Source organism: Camarhynchus parvulus, chromosome 4 (genome assembly GCF_901933205.1).
Source record: "Camarhynchus parvulus chromosome 4, STF_HiC, whole genome shotgun sequence".
Classification (NCBI taxonomy): Eukaryota; Metazoa; Chordata; class Aves; order Passeriformes; family Thraupidae; genus Camarhynchus; species Camarhynchus parvulus.
In genome coordinates, this window is record NC_044574.1 from 97,423 (window position 1) to 112,994 (window position 15,572).

Here is a 15,572-nt window from a genome sequence, read left to right on the forward strand (position 1 = left end):
AATGAGTGACTAATTTCCAGCCCCCCCCCTCCTTCCCACTCAGTTGTATACACAGAAATAACCCCACTTCCTCTCTGGATTAATCTGATATTCCACTTCAGCCAGGGAGTGGACAAATCTGGCTGAGTAGGCAGAAACTTAACAAATGTGACATTGTTCTTCCAAACTCCTGCAGCACCAATTTTCTTTTGTCACATTTATTTTGTCAGTCTGGCAAGCCCTGTTGAGCAAGTGGAGAGTGTAGGACTGTCTGTTCATCTCTATCTCTGCCTTTTTTTGGTGTCATTGACTTTCTTTTATACTTGAGTGATTTAGGCCCTCTCTTCCTTGTTAAATCTCATGAGCTTCCCATGGGCCCTCTTCTTGAGCTCGTCCAGGTTCCTCTGGAACAAATCCTGTCCCTCAGGTGTGTCAACCACACACTCAACTTGATGTCCCCTAGTGGAAGGGACCTTAAAACTCAACCCATTCCAAACCCTGCCATGGCAGGGATACTTTCTGCTATCCCAGGTGCTCCCAGTCCCAATGTCCAACCTGGTCTTGGATACCTCCAGGGATCCAGGGACAGCCCCAGCTGCTCTGGGAATTCCAGCCCAGCCCCTGCCCACCCTCCCAGCCAGGAATTCCTTGCCAAGATGCCAGCCCAATCTCCCCTTTCCCAGTGGGAGCCATTCCCTGTGTCCTGTCCCTGCAGGCCTTGTCCCCAGTCCCTCTCCAGCTCTCCTGGAGCCCCTGCAGGCCCTGCCAGGGGCTCTGAGCTCTGCCTGGAGCCTTCCCTTCTCCAGGGGAGCATTCCCAGCTCTGCCAGCCTGGCTCCAGAGCAGAGGGGCTCCAGCCCTGCAGCAGCTCCGGGGCCTCCTCTGGGCTCTCTGCAGCAGCTCCACGTGCTCCTGCTGTTGGCCCCAGGACTGGGGCAGCTCTGCAGGTGGGCTCTCACCTGAGCCAGGGGCACAGGGACAGAGTCCCCCCTCCTTCAACACAAATCCTCTCAGAAAAGTAGGAGAATCCTCCAAAAGATGACCCTCTGTGTTGAGTGCCATCAGTCCTACTGATGGAAGTTGAGATTGGTGGTAATTTTATTAGTGCTTCCCATGATTTAGTCTCTGATGAACCAGCATGTTGTGCAGGTATTAACCTTAGGGCTTCATTTTCAGGAGCTGTATAGATCTCCTTAAAATAGAATTTTTAGTTGTAAGCAGAGAGGCTGCCCAGTGTGAAAGACTTCTTTGTGTCGCTATAAAAGCAGAGTTACTACAAAATACTGGAGTCTTCCCAGGCTGACTATGTTCAAAAGACAAGTGTGAAAACTTGGGAATCCCTAGGGAAAGAACTGATGATTTGAAGATCCACAGCTTTGGAAAGAGACTCTCATAGGTATATTTCTCCCATAAATTGGCAAAGCAAGTGCAAAGATGAGAATGAAATTACAGGTGGAATTGAACAATGTGGAATGTAATTGTTAATCAGCTCATTAGGAAAAGTAGTTAGATACTATCCTCACCCTCAAAGTGTTCTTCAGCTTGGATTTATGGAGTGTTTTGCCTTTGCCAGGTACTCAGCAGTGTCATTAATAGATACATTTTTATTTCTGAAGGACTATTCTCAAAGACAGCCGATTTTTCCGCTACTTGCACACAGCTGTGATAGTGAGTGGGACCATGCTGGTGTTTGGAGGAAACACTCACAATGACACCTCCATGAGCCATGGAGCCAAGTGCTTTTCTTCGGATTTCATGGCCTATGATATCGGTAAGTTCTTGCAGAAATAATAACAAACTCCCAAACACTTGGCTGTTCTCTGGGAGCTGTCCTCACTTTGTCTCCAGAATGCTGGTTTATGGTGGGAGTGCTATCCCAAATGCTGCTGGGCACGGGAATCTGCAGTCAGGGGGAGCTCATAACCTTGCTACAGAATTCCAGGCACAGGAGGGGCAGTGATTTCCAATTACAGACAGCAGCAGTTCCTTTGTTAACAGTTTATACACAACCTTAGGCATTAAAAATTAGGTTTTAAACTGCATATTGTTACAGAATCATAAAACCATGGAATCGTTAAGGTTGGAAAAAACCTTTAAGATCACCAAGTCCAACTGGCAACCCAGCACCACCACCACCATTTTCACCACTAAACCATGTCCTCAGGTGCCACATCCACATGTTTTTTGAACACTTCCAGAGATGGTGACTCCATCGCTGCCCTAAGCAGTTTATTCCAGTGTTTTGCAACCCTTTGCATGTAAAAATACTTCCTGATATCTAATCCACATCTTCCCTGGCCCAACTTGAGGCTGTTTCCTGTCCTGCTATCTCAGTCATAAATCTATTCTGATATTTTGATTGTGTTTTAATCTATGATGGGTCAAAAATTCAAGTTCTTAGAACAGTTACAAGCACTAGACCCTGCTGAAACTCCACCTGTGCAGTGCACTGCTTTATTCAATCATAAAGCCAAGTTATTAGGTTGGACCTGCTGAGTTTCAGTGGCCAGGAGAGGGCAGCATTTATTTGTGGATTTGGATTCCAGAGACTGAGTTTAAGAAGAACAAGGAAAGAAGAGGTTAAATTACATAAAAGAAGGTACATACACAGATAATTCACACTGGGGAAAAGCTGCACTCTCTACTCTGACATTCACCTTTTGCTCTCAGAATGCCCTAAATGTGGCTTCCCTGAAATAATCCTGTAAACCTGAAATATCCAAGTGACTGTCCACCAAGATCTCACTCCTGGTTTGTGAGTGGAAAATGCAAGTGAATGCTTGGGCCATCAGGGTTTGGTATCCTTGTGCCCTTTTGCTCTCTGTTATAGCAGTCATTCCATTGTGCCTCCTGTGATTTCTAGCTACATCCCTCTGGAATCTTTGTGTGCTCCTAGCTAGCTTTATTTAGATTTTTTTTTTTAATTGAGGTGTTAAAATGATGTATTTGACCAGGTTGGATGGGGCTTGGAGCAGCCTGGTCTAGTGGAAAGTGTTCCTGCCCATGGCTCAGAGGTGAAATGAGATTGTTTTAAGGTGCCATCCAGCCCCCAGAGTATTTTGTCATTCTGTGGCAGTCATAAACAGTTTGATTTTTTTAAACTTTGGTAGCAACTGCAATAGATTTTTCTTTCTGCATTCTGCTATCTGCCCTGACCTATTGAACTCTCTGTCAGGTGTAAAACACAAATTGCATTAATTTGACAAAATACGCCAATAATGATGTTCAAGTTTGGGTAATGTGTTACATGACATGAGTGATGTAGTCAAATACACTGATGTGTGGAGCTTACATTGGTTTTACCTCACATGGTGGGTGAGAGGTGTTCTTGAGTCCCCTCATTCCTTAGAGAAGAGACTCTCAGCCTGAAAGGAGCAGCTTTTTTTTTCTTTCCAGAAACGAGGCCACTTTTGTTTTCTTCATTGCAGGAGCCATTGTGCATGATTTCCCTTATCCCATGTGACTAGGAAGGCATTAGGGTGGTGGCCCATCACTTGTGTCACCGCAGAAATACCTTTTCAGTGGTTCTTCATGCATGATCTCTGCAGTAATTAATGATCCTGGTCATGGTGCTGTTGGTCTCCATGGGAATAAGCCCATATAACCCCCCTGTTATCTAACCCTCGATGTTCCCAAGGCAAGGCCAGTTGATAGTGAGAGCCTTCAGTCAAGAGGCTTAATAATTGTCTTTATTCCCTACTTTTATAGTATGCTGTCTGCCTGGTTTACTAATTTTTACATCTTCGTGATTAGCCATCATGATTGATTAATGGTCACAGTGATGGTTGGAAGACTGGGGAGAAGTGGAATTAAATCCAGTCTGAAACAAATGCTTCAAAGCCAGGTCTTCTAATTAACCTTTGTCATTAAAGCTTATTTTGGTAGCAACTAATTTTATTTACATCATCAATTTTTTCTGGTTTTCCCTCCTCAAAATTCCAAGTAATCAGAGCACATGCGCTGAGTATTGGGAGGCCATAAAACCTTTTTTCTGTGTGGGGCAATGCTAACAGCTTGCACTGAGATGTGTGCTGGGGGTGAGCAATAAAAATTCTTGACTCCTTCTTGTCCTTTATCCTCTACTTGACCAGCTTGGGGCACATGAATACAAATTGTCCAGGTGCTGCCTAGTTTAGGAAGGTGTTAGGATAACAGTCCAGCTGTGTGCATGTGTTATCCTCCATTCTCAGGAGAAGCCTTTGGACTGTTGACATTTGGGTTGGGTGAGCACTTGGGCAGAGCTGTCTCTCAGTATTTTCCCTATTTTCTGCACACTGAAATGGCCAATTAGCTTTTCCTATCCCCAAAATTGGCCTCTCTGGCCTTTGTCAGAGTTTCCTGCTCTGCAGCAGCTTTGTGTGGAAAAATGCCTCACTTAATCCTCCACCTGCTACTTAGGTAAAAGTGCTGCTTTTAAATTGATCTTTTCTCCCCACAGAAGACAAATGAAAACTCTTCTATTTACCCCATGAAAATTCTGATTCTGATAACAAGCACAGGGAGAGGCTGGATGTTTTTGTACCTGATATGTTCTGATTGAACAGTGCATTTAATAAATCCCAGCATTGTAAGTTTTAGGTTAAGTCAGGAAGGAGAAGATTCTTTGTAGTCTCAGAATTATTTGGTTTCTCCAGTATTTGATCTCTGGTTAAAAATGGCAAAGAAGCTTAGAAAACAAAATATTCCAGGCCTTCTATTAATCTAGAAAAACGTGTTTCTTGGCCTCACATAGCACACAATTTGATGGCTAAAAAATTGCGAATTCCTGTCCAATTTTTCTGAAGTCTTCTATTAAAAATTGGAACTGTCATGTTTGGCTTGGGAGTGGTGCTGGGTTAGGTTAAATTCTTTGAAAATGGAGCAAATGGCATGTGAAAATAAAATCCAAAATCACAATTTATCAAAGTACTAAATCTGTGTCTTCTGTCTTTTCTTTATCGGCATTCTTGAACAAAATTGCTCTGCGTCTGTTGTTTTATCCAACAATTCTTCAATTAAATTTAGTTAAAAAAACCACTTTGTTTTTCTTTGCCCTTTCAGTTTATCCATAGACTAGTTTGGTTTGTGGGCTTTTTTTTTTCCAGAGGGTCAGTCCACTACGCAATGGTTTTATCTCATATTAAAGAGTCTTAGGAGTATTTGAGGGCCCTGTAGATCTTTACAGAAGATTGACTTTTCTGTCTTAATTGCATAAATTGCATCCAAGTGCCTCTGGGATATTGGCCCCCAAGGTGATCCATTCCCGTTATGAAGTTTAAGTGTTATGAATTGGACTGACTTTTCCTACTTCTGTTCCTTTGCTCAGTGGGTTAGATGTTTCTTAATTTGTTTTTTTTTTCCATGCTGCCCAAAGAAAAAAATTACCTGAGAAACCAAGTGAAAAATGAAGCAGAACTTATAAATTTTATGCTAATAGAAAAAGATGGAATAATCTAACATTGTATTAAAAGAGAAAAACAGCCACAAATCTTTAGGCTATGATGAGTGAAAAATATTTTTAAAAACATGGATATCTGCCCTCTAGGAACATAATGGCAATGGAAAAAGTAAAAAGAAGATAAGCCTCTGTTCTCAGTGATACTGGTTTGGGGCAAAACTACAAATAATTCATGTATAAACAGATAAAACCATAACTCGTTACATGGTGAAAAATCCTACTAGTAAAGGAGGAAAAACAGTTTCTTCTTGTCCTGTTCCCTGGAGCAGAGCCCGACCCCCCTGGCTGTGCCCTCCTGTCAGGAGCTGTGCAGAGCCACAAGGGCCCCTGAGCCTCCTTTGCTCCAGGCTGAGCCCCTTCCCAGCTCCTCAGGGATTCTCCAGCCCCTTCCCAGCTCCCTCAGGGATTCTGCAGCCCCTTCCCAGCTCCTCAGGGATCCTGCAGCCCCTTCCCAGCTCCTCAGGGATCCTGCAGCCCCTTCCCAGCTCCTCAGGGATTCTCCAGCCCATTCCCAGCAGGGCCCGTCCAGCCCCTCAGGGCCTTTGCTGAAGGATCTCAGGTGCCTGGGGATCTCTCAGGAAGAAACTGCTGCGTGAATTGTCTTGTTCATTGTCCAGAGAAACATTTCTGAAACGGTTTTTGTCACTCACAGCCTGTGATCGATGGTCTGTGCTGCCTCGCCCGGCTCTGCACCACGATGTCAACAGGTTTGGGCACTCTGCGGTGCTCTACAACAGGTAAGGGCATAGGTGTTCTGGGGCTTTGAGCACAGGTGTTCTGGGGTTTTGGGCACTGCTATGCTGTACAACAGGTAAGGGCACAGGTGTTCTGGGGCTTTGGGCACTGCTGTGCTCTACAACAGGTAAGGGCACAGGTGTTCTGGGGTTTTGGGCACTGCTGTGCTCTACAACAGGTAAGGGCACAGGTGTTCTGGGGTTTTGGGCACTGATATGCTGTACAACAGGTAAGGGCACAGGTGTTCTGTAGGGAATGGGCACTGCTGTGCTGTACAACAGGTGAGGGCACAGGTGTTCTGGGGCTTTGGGCACTGCTGTGCTGTACAACAGGTGAGGGCACAGGTGTTCTGGGGTTTTGGGCACTGATGTGCTCTACAACAGATAAGGGCACAGGTGTTCTGTAGGGAATGGGCACTGCTGTGCTGTACAACAGGTGAGGGCACAGGTGTTCTGGGGCTTTGGGCACTGATGTGCTCTACAACAGGTAAGGGCACAGGTGTTCTGTAGGGGATGGGCATGAGTGGATGAGGAACTGCAGCACAGGCTGAGGGTCTGGCACAAACCCTCTTGTCCATAGAGCTTTGGGCTGCCCCATCCCTGGAAGGGTCCCAGGCCAGGTTGGATAGGGTTTGGAGCAGCCTGGCCTAGTGAAAGGTGTCTCTGTCCATGACAGGGAGTGGAAAGAGGTGGGATTTAAGCTTCCTTCCCACCTAAACCATTCTGTGAATCTCTGGAAGTTTTCAGATCTTCACTCTTGTAATGTCTTTAGTATTCACCTGGTACCATCAGCCCTTCTTTACTGGGCTAAACTGTCCCAGCTCACTTAGTTTTTTCAATAATTTGCTTTTTTTTGGTCATTATTTTAATATATATTTCTATTTTTTAGTTATTTAATAATTATGCATTTCAATGTATTTCACACTTCTTTCTTAGCTGCACTGACAACATTTATTTCCAAATCTGAATTTCCCTCATGCTGTTTAAAATTTGTCCGTGTTTCACTTTACACACCTTTTCCTGTGGGGCTGCTCTTCCCCAGGCACGTGATGTTCAGTATTTGGGTGAAATCTTAGGTGAGATTTTGGCTGTTAAGCCTTACAGACTGTAGTGATATCCCTGCTTCCAGATGAACAGCTGTTACTGGATCAATGCAACCAAGTTTGAGAAATTTATTTCATAGGAGTTCTAAAATAGAATGAAAATCATAATAAAACTACTTATGATTTAACTAGAACTTCTCTTTCCAGCTGCCTTGGCCCTTCTTCACCATATTTTTCAAGGTGCATTGACAGACATAGATGCACAGAGAATTTTTGTGTGATGTTTGTGTGTAACTGTTAAAATTTCATGTTTTTTTCTGGTGCAGCTGGGATACTGAAGGAGGTTTGAAATCCCCCACTCCTCTCTGTACAAATTATTTGTTTGGGCGTTGTTTTGGGTTTTTTAGTTGACACAATGACTCTGCTCAGTTGTTACCAGCCATGCAAAGTGTGGTTTTCTTACAGAGGAGCAGAGAGAGTGACAGCAACAAATTGTTTTGTCACAGTTTCTGGACTCTGGTTTAATGCTATGGTACAATCTCCCCAATTTTTAGCCTTCCTCCATGTCTTGACAGTGTGGATTACAGGAGGATCCCACATTTTTATAGCATTTTGTGTATAAATGTGTTGATCAGGTCCCCTAAAAGTTTTGGCTGGAGGGGAAGATTGGTTGATGACCTTGAGTAGCTTTGACTCTGTGTTGAGTCTCTCTGGCTTCTCTGAAACAGTGAAATTTGTCTGACCTTTTCTTTAGTGCCTCCCTTAACCAAGAGCTATTTATTTGGATTTATATATGTTGGCATGTAATAAAACACTTCTCTCAGACCTTAAATCCCATTTACTGGCGCAGTGCTCTGTCCATGAAAACAGCTGTGAGCTTTTCTCTCTTTGCTTCCATGTTGTCCAGCACCATGTATGTGTTTGGAGGCTTCAACAGCCTCCTCCTGAGTGACATCCTGAAGTTCACACCTGAGAGATGTGAGGCTTTTGGCAACGAGTCATCCTGCCTGGGGGCTGGCCCTGGGGTTAGATGTGTGTGGGCTCTGCGCCCTCCCCGCTGCATCCCCTGGGAAAATGCAACACTGGCGCAGCAGCAAAAGGTCTTTGAAGACTGTCCTCCCAAGCCAGGTAGGTGTCCCCTTCTTTCTGTTCCCTTTTCTGAAAGGTGTGCAGGCTTTTTCTCCTTCCAAACTCCTCCTGTGTTAATTGAGTGCCATTCCAAGGTCAGGTTTTACACAGGGGGCTGTGATTGGGCTTCCATGTGTCCTGGGAGCCCTTCCTATGGCCAAGGGTCATGGAGATGTGGAGATGTTTCTATCTCCTTCTCCTGAAGCTGCTTGTTCATGAGATTTTTTTCCTACCCTGCTGCTTGTACTTACTTTTCTATCCCTAATGAGCATCACCAGCCAGGGACCAGGCTTGGACCATCATTCTGTGAATGTTTACTCCAAGAACTGATGTTGTGAGAGCCAAGAACTGGCTGAAGAGCACCACAGGGCAAGGAAGGGCATCTGGATCTGATGGAGTTATCCTGTACTCTTCAAAAGAGACAGCAGGGATACTGCTTTAGGAAAAGTTACTTTGTTGTTTTGGCAGGGGGTTGGTACCAGATGATCTTTAAGGTCCCTTCCAACCCAAACCATTCTGGGATTCTATGATTCTATGTATAGAGGCAGATAAAATGAATTAATGTTTTAAGGTCTGATTCCTGTGTTTCCCCTTAGGATAATTTTAAACAACTTTATCCTGATACATTCATTATAGAGCCCTTGATTCTGTAACAGATGTGCAGCCTTTAATTATTTAATATAAACTGATGTAAGGGGACATTGCCTTGCTGAGCTCCCCATGCACAGTAAATTTTCACAAAACACAGGCAATAAATAATTGGAAAGATGAATGAGAAGTTCAAGCTTCACATGAAAATGCTCCACTTGAAAGCCAGGCTTGCAAGAAGATGGGCCTATGCTGGGGGATGGCCACTGTCCCTGTGTGGAATAATATCCCAGTATTACCAGGTGGAACGTGCCTGGGCTCTTCTGGGCCTTGCTGCTTGGCCAGAGGCAGCAGCTGTGGTGTTTCACCTCAGCGACACCTTTGGCTGGCTGTATGTTACAGCTAGGCACTTAGACAAGTCCAGACAAGCAGGAATTCAGTTATTACCTCTGATGGAGAAGCTTTAGAGGAGGCGAAGATGAAAAGGAGATGGATCCTGTGGAGGGTTAATCCAGAGTTTTATTCCAGGGTCACTGATCTCTGAATCTTGGTAACAGCTCCACAGAATACCGACCGCATGGTCTCAGTGTCCTTTTAAGCTCAGGGGGAGGGGCAGGGCAAGGGGTAGGTGTGCCACCAACCAGCTAGGAAAGAGGGGAAGGCTCAGGGGACAAATGACACTTGGCTAGGCCAATGACCCCAGGGCTGAGAGGCATCTTTTGAACTTTACCAATCACATGACACCCTTGCTGTAATGTCAAGCTTGACGGACAGCACTTAGCAGGAGGCAAGGGGAGGGGAAGGGAGAAGGTATTGCCACACCTGGGAAAGGACTGGGATAGCTGAAGCAGGAAATTGCATCACACTGCAGCACCTATAGATATCGTCTGGCATCACTTCCCTGGGCATTAACGTGTCTTAGTTCGTGTGCTTCCATGTCTTGGTGCATTATTTTTTGGTGGTGTGTTTTAGGGCTCCTTGGGCGCTAAAAATTATTGCTGCTGTAAATAAAAGCAATCTTCTATCAGTTCAAGCACATAAAAGTACGTGATTTTAGTTGCTAACAGAAAATCTACAGGCACTGCTATTTGGTTGTGTCTTGTGCTGTAAATAATCAAGTTCTTAGAGCTCTGTCAGGAAATGCCTGTTTTTGGTCATGCAGGTTTTTTTCTTTAATAGCTGTAGACAATGAAAAATGTGATCAGATTACAGACTGCTACAGCTGCACAGCCAACACAAACAGCTGTCAGTGGTGTTCTGACCAGTGTATCCCAGCACACAACAACTGCACAGAGGAACAGGTAATGGCTCTTAACACTTCCCTAGTTTAAATTTACCCTTTGGAATAGCAAATGTCCGCATTTCCATCTGTCAGTGTTATGATCCCTGTTTTGTTATTCCCAGTGCATATCTAGCTCAAAAGTGCTACATGTTTGGATTTTTTCAATTTGATCCAAGGGTTTTGCATGGTATTTTACAAGGAATTTAGGAGGATGGCTGTGGGCAGGGGAAGAGTTGGAGGTTTCACTGTGGTATGATTATTCATTAATCACATTTTGGGTTTGATATTAATAGGGCTTTCCCTAGAAGAAACAAAATAGCCCTCTTGTAAAAGCTTTAGTACAGAAAACATGTCAGGCAGTGTTTTGGGGGAATATCTTGGATAACCAGTCCAGGCTGTGCTCAGTTCCACAGCTTTTGGATACATAAATTGCCTTGTAGAGCTGGACTGTGATATTAGTGTTGTAATCATGGCTGTTATAAACCCACATGGCTGGATATCAGAAAAAGTCTCACCTGTGCTATTTATTTTAGGTTCCTGTTACTCTCTATGACAATTGTCCTAAGGATAATCCTGCCTATTACTGTAACAAAAAGACAAGTTGTAAAAGCTGTGCCATGGATCAAAACTGTCAGTGGGAACCTAGGAATCAGGAGTGCATTGCTTTGCCAGGTAGGTACTGGTACCAAATCCACCCACTCCAAAAGTTGTTGTGAGTTTTTAAAAATTTTTGTTGGTTTCAACCCCAAATCTGTAGTTTTTAGTGTTAAGAGAGGAGCAAATAGTGTTGTTTAATCATAACAGCTTTGGTATGACATTTAATTTGTAGTAAATCCAGCAGGTCTGCTGGAATATTTTTCATTCCCAGTTGTCTGAAGAGGACTATGATCACTTGTACAATTATTAGGCTCCATGTCATCTCTCCCTTTTCATTTGATAAAAGCTGTTGATAATAGGCTTCTGCAAGATATTAGATTTAATAATGCATGCTATTTAATTTAGAAACTAAAATTGTGCAAAAGCATAATGGCATATATTGGACAAATGAGGCAAGTAAGTCCTGAAGTGTTTAAGGAAAATTCTCCTATTCGTGTGCTTCCAGTGGAGCTTACAGGAGTTGGTTATTAGTTCCCTTGCAGTAATTAAATTTTTTTTTTATCCCAATGACTGGGAGAGAAATACAGGATCTTCAGTGATTAACATTTGTAGGTAATAAAATATAGAGAAAGGAGAGAAGACCCATGAGACAGGACATTTTAATGGATGTGGAAAGCCTCCCCCTAGGACAGGGTAGGTCTGGACCTGTCCAGGTCTGGTGTTTGCCAGTCTGCAGCAGTTTAAAAATGAGGAGACTTTGAAGAAGAGCAATGAAAGTGAGATAAACATCTTTTAGTGGCCTGTTTTATTTGATATAGAAAAGGGGATGATCTGATCATATGTGTAAAAAGCTCATCTGAAAAATTGACACCTGAGAGCTTTTCCATCTGTTAAGTCTGAATTCACATTGGAAATGCCCATGAGGTTTTTTCTGTAAGGGAAATAATTAATCACAAAGTGTAAGGAGTTCTTCAGTAGTGGGGTTGTGCTCCAGTTGAAGCAGGGATTACTCCTGGAAGCTGGTGCTGTGGACAGGATTAGCACAACAACCCTCTCCTGCCAAAAGGTCCCCTGACAACTGTGGGTGAGTAGGTGGCTTCAAGACATCAACAAAATACAAATTTGGTTTTTTCCCCCTCTTTCTCCTACAACAGTTTTACTGTTCAACATTGTAATAGGTGCTTTGATTACGTGCGAATGCTCATGTCAGACTTCAACTCCCCTGAACAGATTTCCTTCTCCTCCAATATTGTTATGTATCAACACTTCTCAGCACATCTCTAAGTCATACTGCCTTGGGATGGGGCTCTGGGTATTTCTTGGTGGTAGGGTTCATAGAATCATTAAGGCTGGAAAATACCTCCAAGGTCATCATCATCAACCTCTGTCCCAGCCTCACCATGGCCCTAAGCCACAGCACTAAGGGCCATGTCTGCTTATTTTCTGAACACTTCCAGGAGAGGGGACTCCACCACTGACCTGGGCAGCCCCTTCCAATGCTTGGCAACACCTTCAGGGAAGAAATTTTCCCTATTACACAACCTAAACCTCTCCTGGAACAAGTTAAGGGCATTTCCCCTTCTCCCTGGAGCAGAGCCCGACCCCCCCGGCTGTGCCCTCCTGGCAGGAGCTGTGCAGAGCCACAAGGGCCCCCGAGCCTCCTTTGCTCCAGGCTGAGCCCCTTCCCAGCTCCTCAGGGATTCTCCAGCCCCTTCCCAGCTCCTCAGGGATCCTGCAGCCCCTTCCCAGCTCCTCAGGGATTCTGCAGCCCCTTCCCAGCTCTGTTCCCTGCCCTGGCCATGCTCCAGCTCCTCCAGGGCTCTCCAGAGCTGCCCCAGCACAGGAGGTGTCCCGGCAGTGCCAGCACAGGGACGCTGTGGCACTGCCCTGGCCCTGCTGCCACCCCAGAGCTGGCACAGCCCAGGGGCCACTGGCCCCTTTCTCACCTGGGTTTATGTTTTTCAATGGTTGTTTCACTACGTTGATTGTTGGGAAGGTCACCTGCATCTCTGGGTTTAGTTTCTTTCCCCTCCTTGTCCCCCAGAAAATATCTGCGGAACAAACTGGCATTTGGTTGGCAACTCCTGCCTGAGGATCACCAACGCCAAGGAGAACTACGATCATGCCAAACTGTCCTGTAGGTCCAACGGTGCTTTACTGGCTTCTCTTACCACCCAGAAGAAGGTGGAATTTGTTCTGAAGGAGCTGCAGAAGATTCAGTCTTCAGTGAGTGCCTCTCTTGTCCATCCCTTGCGTTATAAAGCTGTAGCTGTGGAGGAGTCCTTGCTGGAATATTGTGTGCTCTGCACACAATGGAAATGCCTCTTAACCAAAACCAACTGATTTTCTTTTGAAATTCAGTGTACCCTCTGGGTACTTCTGAGCTGAAATTGTAGAGAATGTCAATGGAGAGGATAAACATAAACATATACAGTTCCTTAGAGAAATCACTTTCTGTGCTGAAATCACACCTGCATTTCCCGGGTGGAATACCGGACTGCAGCAGGAGCCCTCTGCTGGCCTGTGCACAATATTTGATAAATAAAAGCCCCTCTGGGGCACTGGAGGTGTTTAATGTAAAGTGTTATTTACTGCACTCAGAAAAGCAGCTGTTTAAAATGTTACCTTCTCATTCCACAGAGCTGCTTGGCTTATTGGGCGTTATTTGGGTGTCATTTAGTGGCAGGTGCTTTTCTGTCAGGCCCAGGGAGCAGTGAATTGGAATTTTTCCCTCTTCATGCATCCATGAAATAAATACATATTTTTTCCAGTCCCTGGGAGAAGAAGGGAGATGTTCAGGGCAGGTTGTGTGGGTGGTGCTACAGCCCTTACAAAGAATGATGCTGTGCATCTCTTCTAAAATCCTGGATTACCCTGAAAAGCTGCTGTGGCCTGATGGCACATCAGAATAACAACTCCTGGGTCCCAGAGGCCACTGTGGGAAGCATTTTCTCTAGGAAAAATGAGGCTGGAGGGAATAGGATTTTTTTTTTCAAGAGAGAACATGCTTCAGTACTTAAGAGAAATATTCCCCTGTTAAAACAAGAACATTCCCTGCCTTGATACCCTTTGTAGTTTTAAAGTGGAGTTTCAACATTTACAGCGTTTTAGAGGGGAGTCAATTTAGCCAAGGAAAGGTAGGGTGAAGCAAGATTGTTCATTAAGTCTTACGTAAAATGAGGAAGCCAAGCCTGGGATACTGTAAAAAATACATGATTCTGACAGCTCCAGGTGTTTCTGGATATTCCAGTAGCTGAGTGTAGAGTCAATTCCTAAAGATGTGGTAGCCCTTTCCTCATAGTGTTTAAATCTTTGCACTGTGTAAAAAGGAATTGTTAATTTACAGGGCTCTTTTTCCACCTACAGAGTCCTTTGAAAAGTGAGCCTAAAGAGACTAGGAGCCTGTTTTAATGGATATTAGGATAGAATGCTTATAAGGTGGGGAATTGTATCCTGAGCTGATCCCAGCATGGGCAGCAGGGGAGAGGGGACTCTGTCCCTGTGCCCCTGGCTCAGGTGAGAGCCCACCTGCAGAGCTGCCCCAGCCCTGGGGCCAACAGCAGGAGCACGTGGAGCTGCTGCAGAGAGCCCAGAGGAGGCCCCGGAGCTGCTGCAGGGCTGGAGCCCCTCTGCTCCGGAGCCAGGCTGGCAGAGCTGGGAATGTTCCCCTGGAGAAGGGAAGGCTCCAGGCAGAGCTCAGAGCCCCTGGCAGGGCCTGCAGGGGCTGCAGGAGAGCTGGAGAGGGACTGGGGACAAGGCCTGCAGGGACAGGAGCCAGGGAATGGCTCCCACTGCCAGAGGGCAGGGCTGGATGGGATATGGGGAATTAGGAATTGTTCCCTGGCAGGGTGGGCAGGCCCTGGCACAGGGTGCCCAGAGCAGCTGGGGCTGCCCCTGGATCCCTGGCAGTGCCCAAGGCCAGGTTGGACATTGGGGCTGGGAACACTGATGGCTGTGCTGGGGGAGGCTCTGCTTTGCAGGTGGTCCTTTTTCAAGTAAACTCTATGTAGATGTTTAGTAATAACAAGAAAATATGTTGGTGTTAGCATGATATGCTTTGTAACCCTGTTGCTGTTGGAAGCTGCAGCTCTAGGGTATAAAAGTGCATAAAATCAGTTTGAAGTAGGTGTTGTTTACTTATTTTAGCAGTAAAACCACGTATTGTATGAACAGAGCTCAAATGCTCCTCCCAAAAATGTGTGCCAAAGTGTGCCAAAAAATAAATTGCCACTAGAAATAGTCATCTTATAGGATCTTTATATTATGATTTTTGTGGTCAGCAACACCAATTTAGATTTGACCTGCTTTTTTATTTCTAGCCCAAAACTTTGACTCCTTGGGTTGGACTGAGGAAAATCAATGTGTCCTATTGGTGCTGGGAAGACATGTCCCCCTTCACCAACACCCTCGTCCAGTGGCTTCCCGGTGAACCCAGTGATGCTGGATTTTGTGGCTATTTAGCTGAGCCTTCCCAACAGGGATTGAAGGCAGCAACATGTATCAACGAGGTCAACGGCAGTGTCTGTGAAAGGCCAGGTAACAGCAACTGTCTGCTTGATTTATATTTCCTGAAAGGTAAAGATAATGCAATTTGCTACATTTTAAACCAGCTGCATTATGACTTTGCTGAAGAAAAATACTTCTGAACAAGAGTCTTGTGTACATATTTCATGCAGGAAATAGAAATTTTAAAAATAGCTCACTATTTGTGCTGTTAACTGTAAAATATTTGAAGTACATTATTTTAATTATTTTTTTTCTTAATTGCATACCTACATGTGACAT

At 44.8% G+C, this 15,572-nt stretch overlaps 1 protein-coding gene across 2 annotated transcripts in view; it reads left to right on the top strand.

Moving 5' to 3' along the window:
- Positions 1 to 15,572, top strand: part of ATRN (attractin) — a 156,202-nt gene that overhangs the window by 56,499 nt on the left and 84,131 nt on the right. For both annotated transcript variants that reach the window (XM_030947016.1, XM_030947017.1), the window contains exons 10-16: positions 1,595 to 1,749; positions 6,068 to 6,152; positions 8,100 to 8,320; positions 10,088 to 10,209; positions 10,724 to 10,862; positions 12,832 to 13,013; positions 15,107 to 15,323. In XM_030947016.1, the coding sequence (XP_030802876.1) occupies positions 1,595 to 1,749; positions 6,068 to 6,152; positions 8,100 to 8,320; positions 10,088 to 10,209; positions 10,724 to 10,862; positions 12,832 to 13,013; positions 15,107 to 15,323 (1,121 nt within the window). The remainder of the gene's footprint in view (positions 1 to 1,594; positions 1,750 to 6,067; positions 6,153 to 8,099; positions 8,321 to 10,087; positions 10,210 to 10,723; positions 10,863 to 12,831; positions 13,014 to 15,106; positions 15,324 to 15,572) is intronic.